Raw genomic sequence first — 18,664 nt, 5'->3', positions numbered from 1 at the left:
TTAATGATAAAAAATTATTAAAAAATAAAATTATCTATGTACTGATTGGTAGCTAGTCATCTAAATAGGATTTTATCTAAGCATAATTTTTTACTCGGTCGTTGAGCAGTTACCGTTTAGTAAATTGAAAACAGTAAAAACTGAGCAGTGTATTTTGTAATCAGTTTTTGAACATTTTTCTACTTGGAAGTTTCTTCGATTGATTCCGACGTGCTCGTCTTGCGTTCTCTCTGCATTCGATTACATCGATACGTATTGCGTCACAAGTAAATGCTTATTTTGCAAAATCGAGGTGAAAGACCGGAACGTAATAAGACGCGTTATCAGAACGACGACCGATCGCGTGCGACGAAATTTTATTTAATTTTTCTCTCGATAAAACACAGTGTAGTTTTTTTTAATGGTGCTACATTTTTAAACATGGCATCACTCACGATATTTTTTCTCCTATTGTTCCCTTCTTATTATCTATTTTGTGTTGGAATATAATGTCAATCTTCTTTAAATCATCTTTCTCTTGGTTCTGTTTTACATAGTGTCTTCACAAAATCGCCTTTCATAGCCCCTTCTTTTCTTCTTTATTAAATGGGAATATCTACTTTTTTTTTCTTTTTCTGTCATATTTTTTTCCCTTTCAATAGATACCGCTATCTTGTTCATTGAGATGTTGCTTCGTTCCCCAATGTAGTTTTCTAATTACTTTGCACTTTGCACTTTTTAGGGGAGATATTATTTCTATTATATTCGTAGTTATTTTAGCTCTCTTTCCGTTGTGATTATCACATCATATATTTGTTACACACTTTTAAACCGATATCATTTCGAATGCAATACTACAAACAGACATGCGGACATTGACACTGTTTTTGTGATAAATTAAAAAGAAATTAATGTGATAATCACATAGACCATAGACAATACCACAGCTCTATTTGATTGCTTATTTCATTTTACAATGCAAAATATATTACAGATTTTTTTCTAAAAATTATTTCAGATTAAATTATTACTCTGCAAATATTTGATTATATATGTATATATTTAGTAAGTGAAAAAAAATGTCTCAATAAAACAACAAATTAAAATTAGCTTGCGATAAAAGTAACAATAATATCACGAAAAACTAAGCGTATGTGATAAGGGAAAGCATTTGGAAGTCTATCTTGATAAACATGTCGACTAGATTGGCTGGTGAACAGCGGTCCAGGTAGAACGAGAAAAAGTCATCGATCGTTCACTTACTTTCGAATTCCGTAATTCGCCTTTACTAGTTTACAACTTGTCTGCCGTCGAAACAAGCCGTTTTGCGATTAGAACTCGTTTCAAATTATTATTCACGCAAATTTTACATTACGTGTAAACATATCTTTTTTTCTTTCTTTTTTAACATAATGAAAAAACCGTTCTTGTGAAAAATTGTGAGTATTTAATCGTGAATCTTAATAGAATTTTAATATATTTGTCGCTATATGTGGAAATATACATCATAGGCTCGTTAATTGGAAGCTGAAGTGTTTTATTATGAAATGTGATATCTTATTGGTATATATAATTGATGATGTAATAATATAATTTAGATTAAATAATATACGATCTTTTAACCGGATTAAATAATATACAATATTTTAATCATGAGTCTTAGAAGTAAAAAATTATATATGTAATAGAATATTATAAGAGAAAACGAATAAAAATCGAAAACGAGTAAAATTGTATCGTAAAATAAAAATATAAATAAGAATCTAAATTAGAGAATTATATGTAATAAAAAATATATAAAAAATATGTTTCATTTTTAAGAAAGAAAGAAAGAGAGAATGAAAAATATTAAGATTTAACTACGAAAGAATTACATAAATAAACAAATAATATTTCTTAAACATTAATCTTTTGAAAAATATTTTTATAATCCTTAATGTTTAAAAATTTGTCTAAAGAGTTTCGAAAAATATTTTAGACTCCAAACTTAAAATAATTGTATGTGGCGCGCTTATGACGTCAAGACATGCGCAAGGCACATTTCACTCCCGTTCTTTATTTAATGCACAGTGTGCGTCATCGGAGTCTCCTGAAATACAATGGTCGAAGTCAATAAATAGTGTCAACAAATAATGTCATAAAATCATATATGTTTGTACTGTGGCTGGAAGATGGTAATCCAACAAAGAAGAAAAAACCGAGCATTATGATTTGGTTTTTATTCTTTTTGGATTTTTGTCCTTTAGACGTAGTGCCATTCATAGTGTGCTTTGAGTTTGTAAGTAGAAATCGCATGTATCAAGTCGTCCGATCGACGAAGCAAAAACGTGTTAAGAAAACGCTAAATCACGTGCAAAACATCAGTTACATCACGTGCAGTGAATATACACGCGGTACGCACGCTCTCGATCTCAGCTGTTTACTGTCAGTATATCCACGATAATGGCCGGGAATTGGTTGAGTTTGAATCGTCGTGGTTTTCAATTGGTTGAGAACCTTTTATGGGCCCGAAGCCACCGTATAAAGAATTTCGCCGCTCAAGGACATGTCCTAACCGTCTATGGCTCTTGCAGAAGTATACATCTTGCAACTACGTGTCGCGTACCGGAGAGAGTAAGTAAAAATCCTTATGTTAAAATTTTGGCGGCAAAAGTAACGGTCGTTTTGTGATTGACAATTATGTAAGAGAGTCAGTAATTTTTCTTTAAATAACTGAAAACTTGAATATCTCAAATTTAAAAAAAAACTTTATTCTCTTAACCGCGGTACTCAAAACACGTGTTGTCGATTCGGAATATACATAGGTCGTAGCAGAGAGAGCGAACGGAAATCTTTTCCACAAAAGCTTGTTTTTCAAAATCTCCCACTCCTCTACAGTGTCGATACAAATTTTTTGATTGTTTTCGAGATCGATTTTCTTACAATTATAATATTCTTATCAGATAAAATCGGGTTTCATAAAGTCGATCGCTCAATTTTTATTGTATATATCGAACGTGATATCGAAGAAAATATATGTATATATTTTATTGTGTTAAATTAATGAAATTACACTTTATATCAAAATTTACTTTATAATATTATAACTGCTAGTTTTGAATTTACAGATATCATAGGACGTTTTTTCATAGTTTGAGTCATATGATAATCTCGTTGTTACAAAATAATTCCATGTAATTTTCTTAAGTATCTTGATCAACACTTAGACAGTGCTATTGATTGAATGGACGATGAAATGATGTGAAAATCATATATAAGAAAAAAGCAGTGATTTATATATTATTCAATCAAATAATAAATTTTCGAATTTGTTGATACAGAAAAAACATCATAAAAACAATTCTTTAAAGTTTTGAATGCTGTGAAATTTTTGTGAAGAAATTTTAATATAGGTTTGTATATTTGAACACGATTAAATATTTTCAGATTTGAAAGTAAAATAATATCGAACTTTCTTTTCGTCATTGTAATTAAATATTTATTCATAATTATATACATATAAAATATTTTTTTTTTACATTGCATTCGTGTAATTAATTTTTTTCTAATTCTTTTTCCTATTTCACGATTTAATTCCCTTTCTATAAATTAAGAATTATTGTTATGTTTGTATTTTTATCTGATACGTGCGATTATATACGTTACACAGAAATTGATATAAATATTATTACGACTGATCAGTATATAAAAATTAGAAGAAAATTATTTGATAATATTTTTATTTAATTTAGATAAGACGTGTATTTTTAATTTATTGGAAATTATCTTAATTATTTTATTTGTCTTTGCGTTAACATTAATATATTTATCGCATAATACTCGTTAGAAAGATTGATTTATCCAGTATAGACTGTTGAGAAACGATGAATTGTAATCGATCACTATATGTTCCAAAACATGTTGATACACATAATATGTTTGTCGTTATCATTACACTATGTGTGGGGTTATCAAAGAAAACTTTGAACTTTGATGAAGTATATGAGTCCAATACATACATATGAGGTATGTTTTATATGACATTGAGTTTCACTCGAGGTAGCACATTCGCTTTTTAAGTGATTCAAAGTGTGGATTAACGAAACTTTGTTATACAATTTATTGGTATAAATTCATCACGATAAAGTAATGTCAAATTAAATAAATTTATATAATTTAAAATGACAGAGTTATTATTGTTATTTAGATATAATAATTATAATTTTATAACTGTTCATTTCTGCATAAATAAAATGTAAAAAATATGTATGCAATTATATATATATTGAATAAATATTAAATTGTAGTAAAATAAAATAAAGTGTAATAAATAATTATATATGTATATGTAAAAATATATAATTAAAATATATAATTAAAATAAAGTAAAATTGGAATTATAATTGATATAAAAACTCTTTGATTGTTGACAGAAAATGGCAGGAATACTCCATAATAATCTTTGGGACACTGATCCCGAGCTTTTCGAATTGATGAAAAAGGAGAAGAAACGACAAGATTGCGGTCTAGAAATGATTGCCAGTGAAAACTTTACATCTCTCAGTGTTCTACAGTGTCTAGGTTCGTGCTTGCACAATAAATACAGCGAGGGATACCCTGGCCAAAGGCAAGCTTTTGGATCGCGACTGCTCTTTCAGACCATTTCTCTTCTAAATACTTATCACTTGACTGTTATATACATCTATTTATACATATATTTATATGTTTACAGGTATTACGGTGGAAACGAATATATCGATGAAATCGAATTATTGGCGCAAAAACGCTCATTGGAAGCCTTCAACTTAGATCCTGAAAAATGGGGCTGTAACGTACAACCTTACTCAGGAAGCCCGGGAAATTTCGCAGTGTACACCGGCTTAATGGAACCTCACGGACGTATAATGGGTTTAGATTTGCCGGATGGTGGCCATCTTACTCATGGCAAGAATTTGAATAATAAATCAATACAGCTACCAAACTATTTTATAAACTTTAATCATGCGTTATATAGGCTTCTTCACGGTAAACAAGAAGATTTCCGCTACATCTATTTTCTTCGAATCGATGCCGTATAAAGTTGATCCTGAGAGTGGTTACATCGATTACGATGGGCTCGCGAAACAGGCGAGATTATTCAAACCGAAAGTCATCATCGCTGGAGTTTCTTGCTATAGCAGGTGTCTAGACTATAAACGTTTCCGCGAAATCGCCGACGAGAATAATGCTTATCTCTTCAGTGACATGGCTCACGTCTCTGGATTGGTTGCCGCTGGTGTAATACCAGGTCCTTTTGAACATAGTGATGTTGTTACGACAACTACGCATAAAACTTTACGGTAGATATATCTTCTAGTAATTTTTTACAAGTTTACATATATCTTCATTGTAGCGATTAAAATAATAACGAGACATATCTTCTTTGTACAGAGGTCCACGCGCTGGTGTTATTTTCTACCGAAAAGGCGTCCGAAGTGTTGCAAAGGATGGCAAGAAGATTATGTACGACTTAGAGAGTAAAATTAATCAGGCAGTCTTTCCGGGCCTTCAAGGCGGGCCTCATAATCATGCTATCGCTGGTATAGCCACCACTATGAAACAAGTTAAAACACCAGAATTTATCGCTTATCAAAAACAAGTAGCGGCTAATGCGAAGAGGTTGTGTGCCAAATTACAAGATTACGGTTATAATATCAGTACCCATGGCACAGACGTCCATATGCTATTGGTAGATCTACGATCGACGGGTATCACCGGTGCAAAAGCAGAAAAAATTCTGGAAGATATTTCTATTGCTTGCAATAAAAATACTGTTCCCGGTGATAAAAGTGCATTGAATCCTAGCGGAATTAGATTAGGAACACCCGCACTTACTACTCGGGGCTTAATCGAGGAAGACATTGACCAAGTCGCCGCTTTTATACATAAAGGTAATACTGAATCTTTTGAAAACTCGTTAGTGCTCGGTGTGATTTTGATTGTCAAATTACGAGAAGTACTGCTAATATATATTTATATTTATTATATATTTACCATATTTTTTTCGAGGGATAGTTTTTGAGCATTAATAAATCAAACATTGTAATTTAAGTAGAAATCTAAGTATAATGCGATTTCGTATAATAAATTTTATATTATTTTCTTGTAGGATTGCAGCTTTCTAAGGAAGTGAGCGCTATTTCGGGACCGAAGTTGCCTGATTTCAAGCAAGTATTAAGTACTGATGAAAATATTAAAGCAAAAGTTGCGACACTAAAGGAGGAAGTGGAAACCTTTGCAAAGCAATTTTCAATGCCTGGTAACGAAATATATTAATTATGCAGCAGCAGCAGCATTTACTTCGTAAGTAGATTTGCTCAATGTAAATTTCAAAAATATTTTACAATGCTCCTATTTATTTTATATTCCATTATTTATACATTAAATCAAATTGCGTTTTTTTACAGATTTGTATCATAGTCCAGATGATAAAATTTGTGAATATCCTGCTATTCAAGTTTTCTATTAATACTATGGAATATAGGGTAATTTCTTACAAAAATAATATAGAATATATCTATATCTGTTTAATTTGTTATTTTAACAACTTTGTAATAAAAATTGATTGTAAGTATTTTTTGATAAATATAAATATTTAAATAAACACTATCACAAAATTATATTTCATATATCCGACCTCGGTTTTAATTATCAATTTTATTATCCATAGTCAGTTTTATTATCAATACTCAGTTTATTATCAATATATGATTATCAAGATGTTTTCATATTGATACTTCTTTTTTATATACTTTACAACATGTCATTTCTAATTATCATTTATAATAATCGATTTTATTATTTTCTTTTAATATATTTTTTTCCCATTGATTACATTTGTACAAAAGTTAATGCATTCATCACTCTATGCAATTGTCTATTTGATAGATGAATAATTATTTGCAAATATAATACTATCAAGTTAGATGAATATATTAAGATAAAAAAGTTTTTGAAGAATATATTTTAAGAATATGGGCCATATAGCTTAAAAGAAGTTATGTGAATATCAATGATGATTATATTGTAAGATAACAAATATCTTTAATTAGGAACATGATGAAAGGCATATTTGCACACTTAATTCAGTTTTAATTATCAATTTTATTATCAATATATGATCAAGATGTTTTCATATTGATACTTCTTTGTTATATACTTTACAACATGTCATTTCTAATTATCATCTATAATCATCGATTTTATCATTTTCTTTTAATATATTGTTTTCACATTGATTACATTTGTAAAAAAGTTAATGCATTTATCACTCTATGCAATTGCTTGTTTGATAAATGAATAATTATTTGTAAATATAATAATATAAATTTAGATGAATATATTGAGATAAAAAAATTTTTCAAGAATATGGGTGATATAGCTTAAAAGAAGTTATGTGAATATCAATGATGCTTGTAAGACAGTAAATATCTTTAATTAGGAACACAATGAAACAGGCATATTTGCACACTTCATTCAGTTCATATACAATTGTTAAATTAAATGTTTCTAGAAATGGACAAAAAGAGCAACTGCTATTTAGAATAATATATCGAGCAACTCTTGTTATTTGTCATTATATTTTTTCTTCAAGTGATTTATACAAATATAATATCTAAATTAATTTTTCAAAGTACTAATCTTGCATTCTCACACGTGATCTGCCTGTGATGTGATATCCATGTATAGAATATCTATTTTAGAATAATAGCATATAATCGAAAGTATTAAATTAATATTATGCGTATAATATTACTTTACATTAAATTAATATACATTATTTAATTTTTGCATAAAAAATCATTTGTGTATAAATTTTTGGATTGTTATATAATAAATACGAAAGAGAATGGTTTAATTATCACAAATTGACATAACATATAACTTTGCATCTTAAATAATTATGATAAAATGACAGGTAATATAAAAATCAAAAATGTTTTTTCAATGTACTTACATGTGTGTATATAGAAGGATATATTTATTACAAAGTTAATTTATTAGCTGAATATTGTTTACGCTTCCATTTCCTTTTAATACACAGCAATATTATATTACTTTTATTAAAATTAATGCTGTGAAGAACTTTATTACATAGTGGTGGTCGTTTTATTTAAATATCTGTTTTTCGTTGGAATTCTAAAGTTCGTTCGTATAGAATTGAATAAATAGACATATTACTTGTTACTCCGAGTATAATTTATGTCCTCGATGTTTTTCAACACAAGCAACAAGCAATCTCATTAAGTGTTCTTTTTATGGAAGCTATAATTATGTCACATTTATTTGTCATACGCGTGTTGTAGTTTATATAAAATAAATCTTTGATCTCCCAGCAATTACACGCAGGTATACATTGATGTGATTATATATATGGTATACAGGTTTTAGCTAATGACGAGGAATTTATTCAAAGTTATTCAAAGTATATAATTATTGAATTCATAAATAGTCTATATAGGAATAACACGCAAATATTAATTTTTTCCCCCAGAAAACTTATTCTCCTTCCTTATCTTATAAAGTATGATTTTAACTAAAATTTAGTTTCTATAAAATTTTGTATATATTATCAATAATATTATCATTTGTTATATTTATCAAGATATATATTTATTATTATTCTTGATAATATCATTAATATTGTTATATATTATTAATTTTGAATTTTACTTGGTTTTGTTCTAGACTGAACTTATATTATGCAAAAATACACTATATTATTGCACATTTGTTTTATTTGATTAAAAGACAAAGAATATGTATAAAATTAGCTCTAATTAGCTATATATAAAATAATTAGAATAATGATGTAAAAAGACAAGGTCATTAGAATGTCAATTTCTAATGTGTAATATTACTATCATGAATTCAGTATATGTATATAACTTACAAACTTTGATTAATTTCCTTTTGACAAGAAAAATCGTCCCAATTTTTCTCTCAGTGATCAGGACACACTCACACACATATAAACCAGAATTACTATTTTTTTTTTCAATTGCAAACATAATATTTACGATTTGAAACTTTATTATTATTTGATAACACGGGAGCAGTCGGTGAAAGTATTTGGATTAAGAAATAATATCTAAAAGTTTCATATTCAGTATCACACTGCACAGTGTTGCCTCACCTTTAATCAATCAAGTTCTTGTGCATCTTGTGCAGCATGTGAAGTTGAAGCTGCATTTCGTTGTTCCTCATCCGAGTCGTCGTCCTCCAGGCCATTGAAAAAAGATTGTAATAACGAACCGAATAATCCTTGATTACGTGGACGTGGAGGTGGAATATTGAAAAAGAGTTGACCTATTTTATCTAAGTACTGTCGATAATACGGATCTCTATTTAAAGATATCTGATACTGTTCACAAAGAATTGTAAACACTGCTAGTTTACCACTGGAAAAAATATAAATTAAAATGAAATTTGAAATAAACTTATCACAATAAAAATGTACAATATATCTATTGAATATTATAAAATACAACCTACCTGTCAATTGTTTTTAATAGAAAAAATAAAAAGTTTAATAAAGGAAGAAGATATGGCGGGCCACTATTTATTTTTGGATGCCTTGAAGTATAAGAATTAAAGGCCTCTTGTGCCGTTGCTTTGTTTTGTAGACAAAGATACCTAAGATAAATTCATAATTCTGCTATAATTACAAATAAATATTGTTTTAAGTTAAATAATATCTTTCGTTAATTTTCTTTTTTTATCTCATAAATTTTTTAATATTATTTTATACTTTTCTTTCTATACTACATTTCAATATTTGTAACATTAAAATTGACATAAGAATGTCAATTGACAACATGCTTACTGTAAGACTGCTTGAGCTATGAAGAGGTCTATTTCATTCATGTACCCACGTTGCTCGTGAAGTTCGACCAACATTGCTGCACATCCAGAGCCATCTCTACTATGTATAAAGTGTTGCCTTGCCATTATGTAATTCTTTTCTGGTTCAAAAAAATAAATTCTTTATGAATAATGTATAAAGTGACTTAATCACAAATTAATGCCAGTTTCAATAGTACCTCTCCAAAAAACTTGAGCTATCTTTTGATGCAAATCTGGATGACCAGTTTTATTAGAAACTGTATTCTTTACGCTCCATTTAAGTGCCAGTTGCACAAACGTTTCTCTTTCCGGTGATGCAGGACTCATTAAGCTGAACAAGCTCGTGATCTTCTCGAAGAAGCTTTGCGTGGGTTCCGTTCCGGATTGTGTTAAAACATTGATAAATAAGATTCCTAAGTCGGCTCCACTTGCATGCTACAATAAATATACGGTTGCAACACGATGTCTATAAAATTCTTTTTATTTTTAAAAGCTATAAAATTTCAAAGGCATTCCATAAGAAGACTCAAGGGATATTTACTTACCTGTTCGTGCTGTAATAAAACCATTGACCCATTGTATAGCAATTCCAAAAGTTCCGAGTATTTTCTCTGGCTGAGATATCTGTAAGCGTAGGAGGTTAAACGAGCAGAGGTTTACGTGAGCGGGAGCGCGCTTTGACGGCGCGAGGCGATCGGATCAGCTGGCTCACCTGAAATACAAAGTTCTGTACATCTGATGAGCCTCATAATAATTTTCCGAGTTTATTGACGCTTCTAATTTTGCCAAAACTCGCTGAACACCGTGACTATACCGCGAGGCCATGTTTACACTATTTGGGAACTTCGGGACTGTATGTACATAAGGTTGGCATCAATGTCGCGCGATCTATTACATGTGTAATTTAAATTTTCGAAAGCGTACGTGCTTACAAAGAGATTATGTATGCGTGTATGCACGCTCGGCGTTAGGAATTATTTATATATTTTGCATATACATATACGAGTGTGCGTTTTGATATGTATAGAAATTCGTATGTTAAAGCATTCCTGATGCCGAGTGTATGTATGTATAAAGTGCGATTAGGAAATTTACGCCTCGATGAAATCACGGTGACACGTGCGTGTCGCACTAAAAATGGACAATCATCATTTATTGTTATTGCGTTTTAATAAATCATGCGCGATATTGATGTATAGTCTCGTACATCGCGTGACAAACTATATTTTGGTACTAATGTATTTTGGTATTTTATCGATTAACTCTTTTCATATTTCATAGCTCTGTTCTACTATTAAGCTTCTATATACGTATATTGAATTCAATAATATGCTAAATATGCTACATATAACATTCATATGGCATTATTTAATCAAGTGTTTATTTTATATTCAGAATGTGCTTTTATCGATAAAAGCGCGCGTATTTAGCATATAGTTTACATTACTTACACTATAGAAATTTTAGAAATAAATGCGCGTATTTATTAAAAGTACATTTTGAAAATACGTGTCAAAATATATATATATATTTATATATAACGACATAAATAAGAATATATAAAATAAGTGCACCGTGCACTTGTGTAAGTCAAATGATTCATCGAGAAAACATAATCAGTTTTCGAATTTTCTTACACCCACAACATATTGTACAAATAAAAAAAAATATGATATAATTAACAGAAAAGTCTTTATACATGGTTTTAATATATAATCATCATTGTATTGTATGATTACAGTAATTTTTTTCAATCTAATAATACTTGATATCGCATCGATGTCGCGTTTGGGAAATGATTCAATGGGGTTCAACGACCGCGCGCAATTTTCGGAGCCGAGAGCCGAGAGACGGCGAGGATGCGCGCGCGCGCGCGGGCGGGCGGTTGGTTTAATTCGTGTACCGGGCCGGTCGCAGAGAGGGCGGCGTAATATATCAATTGCAAAAAGTAATATTGATAAATGCGCAAAGTGGCGTCGCGTAAGCGCAGCCGGGTCGTCCGTGTGTACGCGCACACGCACGTACCCTGGCACACGTCTATACACACATACACATACACATACGTAAGGCTCCACGCGAGTGTATGTACACACGAGTAATGCCGAAAAGCGCGTAGAACGCGGGGCGCCCCTGGCGGCGGACCGTGCAAGTGACCCTCGCGGAAATAATTATCGCGATTTATGTTATTTGCAAATGTGATCCGGAGGCGCTTAATTAATTAGGCGATGCCGAGTAAGGGTGATTAGCGGCGACGGACAGGCTCTTGGGGCTATCCGGCTACGCCACGTGAGTGGAGCAGCGGTGGCGGCGATACGGGGTGAGTGTACTACTCCGAGAGTACGTTGTGCGGTCTCCCCCTGCGCGTTGTCGGAAGGGGGGCGGTGGCTCGCTCGCGGCCGAGCACTTTTTTATCGGTTCCGCCGGCTCGCTTCGGAACGATAACAATGGCCGTGCTCAATGAGAGAGCCGCGGCAAGCGCACTCGGCGTCGTCGCTCCGGACGCTCACGACGTCGACGACGACGACGGTGAAGGTTACGCGTCGTCGTCGAAGACTGACTCGAGCACGGCAAACCGCGCGTTCGGTTATCTCGGATGGACGGGTTCGCGATGAGACACCGTACTCGGGTTCCGTACAGCGGGAATCTCAGCGCGTCAACGTCCTCGATAATGTCCGCTGACGTTCACCGGCGAGATCCCGACGACTCTTCTCCGAGTCGTGGAATCGCGCACGATAACGGGTGAACGGGAAATTATCGAGGCGTATATCGATTGGCTGATTGTTAAATGTCTATTTGTGTACGTTTACTTTTTTATTTATTATGCATAGGTACCTCTTGTGCTTGGAGGATCATCCTTTTTATAATATACACAAGTGTGATGTTAAATATTACGTTAGATTTTATATATCAGGAGGATTTATTTTATGTTTATAAAAAAATTTTATTGCGACAAGAGATTTATATATCCAATTATACATGCATACAGAATGGACTTGGCGGAAACTATGAAGAACATTGTTGCCAAAGGTATGCAAACCGAAATGGGTCCACCAGGTGGAGGGTCAAGCTACTCTGCTACACCAAGCAGTGCTGGTTATGTCACAGAGAAGATGTATATGTTGTTACAAGCATATTTGCAAAATAAGGGATGGAATCCTAGTATCGAACTGCTACAATGTTTTTCGGAATTTAAGGATGCCTCGATGATGCCAAGCGCTGCTTACTTACAGTAAGGATATTTTGTTATTAGTATACATAAATACAACTTGTTTATGTAAAATATTTGTTATGTTTAATTTATTTACAGGATGATGGCATCTCGAGTAGCATTGGATTCGCAGGGAAGACTAGTCCTCAGAGAGAATGGAAAAATAATACTTCCCTATGAACACTTTGCTAATGCTGTTATGTTGAAACATATGAATGGACCGCATGGTTTACATTTGGGCTTGGAGAGTACAGTCAGAGCAGTTATGGAGTCTTATACCATCGGAAGAGAATGTTTTGGAATGGAAAAGGAATTTATCGTAGAAGTCGTGCAAAATTGTCCCAATCCTGCTTGTCGTTATTACAAAAATCAACTAGAACTCACTCAGAAGATGGGTCACATGGCACCGACTTATATCCAGGAAAATGAAGCGACTGCGTCTCTTTTGCGTAGTGGTTTTTCACATAGTACAGATTTTCAGGCAGTGAGTAAAATTCTTATGCGATAGTTTTATGTTTCTATTTTTTTTACTTGCTATTATACGAATTGAGTTTTTAAATTTAATTATTCATTTTTAATATGTGTATATGTATTTAATATGCATACACACACACATTTATTTATTTATTTAATGTTTACTTGTAGACACTAGGTAGTGCTAATCCGAATACGCATTTGGGAGGAGGATCCGCAGCAGATTTAGCGGAGATGAGAAATGCTGGCAATCAAATGAATCTTCAACGTCCTCCAAGCCGTCCATCATTAAATATTCCGCATCGGCCTGTATCGCAAGAGAAAAAAGTGTCATCTAGCAAGCAGCATTATGAATCTCTAATACCTAATATACCAATTTCCGATCATAAGTTGACAGACTTCTTACGCAATAATTTGGATAACTTGGACAATCTCACAGGACTTGGTTTAGGAAACTTACAAGGAATAGGAAATGCCAATAAAGATCTGTTGGCATTGCACAATGGTGCATGGCCTTTAGAAAGTGAAAAGGGAACTCGATCATCATCTGCAAATTCGGAAGGTGATTAAGCATATATATAACACAATGTATATACGTGATATAATGCATGTCTGATGTAATACTTTTCAAATGTATTCTAAAAAACATTAAAATTATATTAATGTATGTATATGTTGGATTTATTTTTATTATCAGGTGGTCAAGACAAGATTGTGCGTGCTTTTGCAGAGGTGATGAAAAACATGGCAAGGATGAAAGCTTGTGTACGGCCGGCGATGTGCAAACCATACGGCAAGCAATCTGAGGCTTTGCAGAAAAGTAATTTCAATTCTTTACAAGTTGTTTTTCTCTCTTCTTTACTTTTCTTTTTTTCACCATAAATTTATTGCACTGCAAAATTTTATATCGATTCTCTTTATCAAATTGCAGCATTGGTCGATACAATACAGCTTATACAATCCTTGAGAAGTTTCTTGCCACCTCCACATATACCAGTTTCGAGCTGGAAGAATGAAGATAAACACCGATTAGATCACACTGGTACTCCTTACTTGTCATCCTTGTAAGTATTTTAATATTTATAACATATACCTTTTTAGTTCTTATTGTTAATTCATTAATGTTGTTTTCTTATTTTAACAGAAAAGCTGGTGCAATAGAAGAATTGTGCGAGCAGCGTAAGTTAGATTAAGCGTCGTCTTCGCTTTACTCGCGACAGACAGAGTTTCGTCTTTTTGCGCTCTATGATGTTCTAGTCACAAGATGTTTATTGATTAGCTGGGTGTTTCGTATCTAAACAACCCGATGGATTGCTCAAAAAAGTTGTTGGCGTTTAGGACTTCAAATACTAAGAGATAAAATGAGTCATGCGTGGACTGTGATAAACGTGAGTAGCGAGAAAAAAAAAGATTTATATGTAGGACTAAACACTCACACCGCGTCATCTTAGGGATTCTTACTAGCTTTATTTCATCGCTGTAATCTAACTTTGTATCGTAATTGCTCTGCCTATGGGGCTTATTCGGTGACTAATATACCGACTAATTCCGCGTTATATATACCAAATGTCGATTGATGCTATGATGCAAGTAATACACAGTATGAACAGCATTTATATTTTACTGTATCAATTTAACAATTTTGCCGCTTGTGTTCCAATGATTACCTGATTAATAATATATCGTAAATGACTTTTTTATATACTATGTATATAATTGTTATACATATATAAGCTTAAGTCTCGGAAGCAAAAATTAAATTGGCCTGGTACAAAGCTTTTGCTACTAATTGATATTAAACGTTTGCAGTATAGATGCGTAAAGAAATGACAATTTCTTTAATTACTAAGTTATTTTGTTTCGTATATGTTTTTAATTTTGTTTTATAAGATAATATACTTTAAAGTAGCTTTCAATTAACATAAGGTAGTTATTCAATTAGCAAAAAAAAATTGTTGTGTTCAATTTATGTATTATATATATATTTTTTCCAAAAAGGTATGCATGCGTTATATATTATTTATTTTTAAGGATAAAATGAATATATATTGTTGTTATTTCTAATACTGTTCGCTGATCGAGCACGCGAGTACGAATGTTAAAAGTTGTGCACTACTTCTTAAGCTCCATGGGCAGTATATGCGGTGTGCACGTAAAAAAGTCATTGGTCAATTCATAGATGTTTTTTAAGAAACATTATTTCTTAATATATATATATATATATATATATATATATATATATATATATATATATACATATATATATAGTAAAGGAAAAGGAACGAAAATCGTTGCGTGATTAGGAAACTCTCAAAGGGTTTCGCATTGACGCTCAAAGACTTTTCACCGTGCACTAAGTATTATTATGCAGAAACGTTTTTATTCTTGCGAGACAAAAACTACGAATTGGAGGACTGCGTTTGTGATTTCGATCGATCGCTGCCTCGAGAATAAATGGCATATCGTAACAGTTGCAGGAGTAAAACCGTTTTCCACTCGATTGTTATATGCGCATATAAACGATACGAGATAAAATGTTTCCTTCTTTCTCGATAATGTAAAGTAATAAGCATTCGTCTTTGAACGTGTAAGAAGCGATGTATACCGCGAATGGAAAATAGTGCGCGGCACTCGAATGCGTGGGCTGTGTTTTGTGGGAGCTGCATGTGTGGTGTATCTGAGAGAGAATGTGGAGTTTTGGCTATCAAATAGCAAAATTTTATATGAATGCGCGTATGTTGAAGATGTCTTTCTATACATGTATCTGTTATATTTACTACACACGTATGCAGCGAATGTGCCGATCGATTACCATTTTAGGAGTCGGATCCATGATATGTGCAAAGTATTAATTAATTCGTTTTATTTCTTTTTTGACAGATTATTACTCTTTTATATTATATTATTTTCCCTCTTTCATTCTGTATCTATTGCAATTAGAAATGGGATGCATGCAGAAATACAAGTCTGACCAATTTAATAATTTTCGCATTAACAGAATTTTCTTTATTTGTTTTTCACGGATTGTTTTAAATTAACGAACGCAGATCCGGCTTCTATAGACTGCGTTTTTGTTGACATACATATACGTATATATTATTGACAAAGAGGCTGCTGCTTCTTAGCAGCATATATGGCAGCAAATATGGTTCACAATTCGACGATAACTTGTTGTACACCAAAGTGTATTTCCAATAACTAGATGGACTTATTTCTTATAGTAGTTATTATGTAAAAAAAAATGCAAACGTACCACCGTTTGTCGCAATTGGTCGGTGGTATAACCGACGCACAATTAAGCATATCCATGACTAAGTCGCTGCAACTTTGCCAAATGGAGAAAAAGGGAGCGCGGAAACAGAGTCTGATGAGAGAAGAAGAGTTAATCTGACATATATATATATAAAATAGAATTTCATGAGATATTGGAGGCTGCGTTCGAGATAAATCTATAGTCCATCTTTACCTATTAATTATTTGAACACAATCATGCAATTGCTCAAAATGTATGACGAGAAGTCTATCTTTTTAAAGCAAAAATCCCAAGACTGCAGTATATGTATTTACTCTCTGCTTTACATTCGCTGTAGACTTTAAATTTAATGATATCATCGTTTTACGTTTCTATTAATTAAATTGTCATTAAAATCTAAACGATTCGTTTTTCGCATTACCCGTTTTGTAAAGATTAATTTTATCGCTGCAGTGTCACTGCGACATTACATACACACAGGCATACATAACATACATATATACACATACATAGTCACTTTAATATCCTTTATTGAGAACATAATTTTGTTCATTTAATCGTTCATCATTATAAATAATTAGCGAGACATATCACAAAGGCTTGGATTCTAGAGGGACGTTCTCGAACGGAATCAAATACACGAAGAAAAAGGTAAAAGAAGAATAAATACAGATTTCGTTTCCGGATCTCGTTATTCTCGCGCTCGTTATTATCTATACCATAGAAAACCGTATACACGTTTCCGCACCGAATTCGACAGTAAGATGATAAACGATTGTAAAATGCGCACCGTTGTGTAGATCCGTTGTTCCCTTTTTAAACTCGGATCGCCAATCGATATTCGTACACCAAACGCTAACCGCTGTGTCTGCACATTAAGCTCGTCGTCGCTTGCCAGTATTGCTCTTCTGTATTCTCGCATAATTCTAACTCATGACAGCAATTATTAAAGTTTTTACAAGTGTGAAAAAGTCGTCTCGGATCATTCTCTCTCTCTTTATTCCTTATTTATATATTTCTCTTCCTTTCCCTCCCATGTCCTATTTTTTCACACCATACACGTAGTCTATGCTTCAAATCCTAAAAGTTTTTTTGCGATGAAACACTATCATCTATCACGACAAATTCGGAGGATCGTGTATTAACTGGCTGCGCCTCCAACACAAAGATCACATCGTCCAGAAAGTAGTACGCCTGTCCCAGATCACCTTCGCAGAGGTACGGTAGTTTGCTCCAGACAAGGCATCGCAGACCCACCGGAGCGAAAACCCGATCGATCAGTCCGGCTATTTGAGTCTCGAGCCTGTTTCCTCGCACCGGTAGATATTCCGATGGTTTATGATTACCCCTTTCACCGACCTCGACATAGGGACTAAATGGTAACACTAGAGCAACGACTAGTTTGCCGCCAGGAGCCAGTGAAGTTCTCAGTAGCCTCAGTAGGGTGTTTGGACGGTCACAACGGTCGAGAAGGTTCAAGCAGAGAATGACATTGAAGGGGCCGGCTTCCTGATGCCATCTCTCCACATCGAGTACTCTGTACAAAAACGTGTAAAACCAAAATACGTTAAGAAGAGATTTTCTGTATTTTGCTACTTGAATGTTTACAGCGTTTGTGTGCAATTCTTATAATTCTAGCGTTTCGCAGCATTATTTCATTTTTGTTTTAAGAAAGAATATAGAAAATATAAAAAGACATTTGATAGACATGTGTGAAAAAATTCTCTGCATTAATAATGATAACTAAAAATTAACTTTCTATTACTTCAAATTATCTTGTTAATAGTTTAACAAGTTTCATTAATATAATAAGTATATGTGTGATAATTACTAAACTGATTGTGAGATCAATTAGTCGACTTTGATTTTGTGAATTTTTCTCGAAA

General features: G+C 32.7%; 4 protein-coding genes across 8 annotated transcripts in view; 2 read left to right on the top strand and 2 right to left on the bottom strand.

The window, feature by feature from the left end:
• The first annotated feature begins 2,123 nt into the window (after positions 1 to 2,123).
• Shmt (serine hydroxymethyl transferase) lies at positions 2,124 to 6,614 on the top strand. Of its 4 annotated transcripts, XM_072893567.1 has the most exons (8): positions 2,464 to 2,592; positions 3,087 to 3,371; positions 4,392 to 4,585; positions 4,691 to 4,902; positions 4,973 to 5,297; positions 5,389 to 5,888; positions 6,107 to 6,300; positions 6,405 to 6,614. In XM_072893567.1, exons 3-7 carry the CDS (start codon positions 4,395 to 4,397, stop codon positions 6,271 to 6,273), a joined length of 1,395 nt encoding a protein of 464 aa, XP_072749668.1. In that variant the 5' UTR covers positions 2,464 to 2,592; positions 3,087 to 3,371; positions 4,392 to 4,394; the 3' UTR covers positions 6,274 to 6,300; positions 6,405 to 6,614. The 4 variants fall into 4 exon arrangements, with proteins under 4 accessions (XP_072749665.1, XP_072749668.1, XP_072749667.1 ...); XM_072893564.1 differs by lacking the exon at positions 3,087 to 3,371 and having other exon boundaries at positions 2,124 to 2,592; XM_072893566.1 differs by lacking the exons at positions 2,464 to 2,592; positions 3,087 to 3,371 and adding an exon at positions 3,984 to 4,104.
• A 946-nt stretch (positions 6,615 to 7,560) lies between these two features.
• On the bottom strand, positions 7,561 to 10,706 carry LOC140666405 (Golgi to ER traffic protein 4 homolog). The gene is made up of 6 exons (XM_072893569.1): positions 10,556 to 10,706; positions 10,389 to 10,467; positions 10,041 to 10,278; positions 9,824 to 9,962; positions 9,493 to 9,633; positions 7,561 to 9,398 (listed from the first exon to the last, which is right to left on the bottom strand). The coding sequence occupies exons 1-6, from the start codon at positions 10,666 to 10,668 to the stop codon at positions 9,140 to 9,142; spliced, it is 969 nt and encodes a 322-aa protein (XP_072749670.1). The 5' UTR covers positions 10,669 to 10,706; the 3' UTR covers positions 7,561 to 9,139.
• Positions 10,707 to 11,943: 1,237 nt separating this feature from the next.
• LOC140665783 (uncharacterized) lies at positions 11,944 to 17,749 on the top strand. 2 transcript variants are annotated; one of them, XM_072892321.1, is made up of 7 exons: positions 11,944 to 12,160; positions 12,830 to 13,072; positions 13,151 to 13,535; positions 13,697 to 14,087; positions 14,223 to 14,345; positions 14,457 to 14,589; positions 14,670 to 17,749. In XM_072892321.1, exons 2-7 carry the CDS (start codon positions 12,831 to 12,833, stop codon positions 14,716 to 14,718), a joined length of 1,323 nt encoding a protein of 440 aa, XP_072748422.1. In that variant the 5' UTR covers positions 11,944 to 12,160; position 12,830; the 3' UTR covers positions 14,719 to 17,749. The 2 variants fall into 2 exon arrangements, with proteins under 2 accessions (XP_072748422.1, XP_072748423.1); XM_072892322.1 differs by lacking the exon at positions 11,944 to 12,160 and adding an exon at positions 12,408 to 12,640.
• The window catches only part of LOC140665786 (protein-L-histidine N-pros-methyltransferase), a 34,220-nt gene continuing 33,007 nt past the window's right edge, over positions 17,452 to 18,664 (bottom strand). The window contains exon 4 of the mRNA XM_072892328.1: positions 17,452 to 18,315. Coding sequence (XP_072748429.1) covers positions 17,859 to 18,315 — 457 coding nt within the window. The 3' untranslated portion in view covers positions 17,452 to 17,858. The remainder of the gene's footprint in view (positions 18,316 to 18,664) is intronic.

Source organism: Anoplolepis gracilipes, chromosome 5 (genome assembly GCF_047496725.1).
Source record: "Anoplolepis gracilipes chromosome 5, ASM4749672v1, whole genome shotgun sequence".
NCBI classification, from domain to species: domain Eukaryota; kingdom Metazoa; phylum Arthropoda; class Insecta; order Hymenoptera; family Formicidae; genus Anoplolepis; species Anoplolepis gracilipes.
This window is presented reverse-complemented; position numbering and strand designations above follow the sequence as displayed.

What these genes read in the sequence shown, in the direction of transcription:
- Shmt (XM_072893564.1), top strand. Translation starts at nt 2,422, where the DNA reads ATGGCCGGGAATTGGTTGAGTTTGAATCGTCGTGGTTTTCAATTGGTT. An exon ending in GAGGGATACCCTGGCCAAAG is followed by an intron (nt 4,586 to 4,690) that starts GCAAGCTTTTGG and finishes ATATGTTTACAG; the next exon opens with GTATTACGGTGGAAACGAAT. An exon ending in CGCCGCTTTTATACATAAAG is followed by an intron (nt 5,889 to 6,106) that starts GTAATACTGAAT and finishes ATTTTCTTGTAG; the next exon opens with GATTGCAGCTTTCTAAGGAA.
- LOC140666405 (XM_072893569.1), bottom strand. Translation starts at nt 10,668, where the DNA reads ATGGCCTCGCGGTATAGTCACGGTGTTCAGCGAGTTTTGGCAAAATTA. An exon ending in TACAGAACTTTGTATTTCAG is followed by an intron (nt 10,468 to 10,555) that starts GTGAGCCAGCTG and finishes CTACGCTTACAG; the next exon opens with ATATCTCAGCCAGAGAAAAT. An exon ending in CTATTAAAAACAATTGACAG is followed by an intron (nt 9,399 to 9,492) that starts GTAGGTTGTATT and finishes TATTTTTTCCAG; the next exon opens with TGGTAAACTAGCAGTGTTTA.
- LOC140665783 (XM_072892321.1), top strand. Translation starts at nt 12,831, where the DNA reads ATGGACTTGGCGGAAACTATGAAGAACATTGTTGCCAAAGGTATGCAA. An exon ending in ATCATCTGCAAATTCGGAAG is followed by an intron (nt 14,088 to 14,222) that starts GTGATTAAGCAT and finishes TTTTATTATCAG; the next exon opens with GTGGTCAAGACAAGATTGTG. An exon ending in ACTCCTTACTTGTCATCCTT is followed by an intron (nt 14,590 to 14,669) that starts GTAAGTATTTTA and finishes TTATTTTAACAG; the next exon opens with AAAAGCTGGTGCAATAGAAG.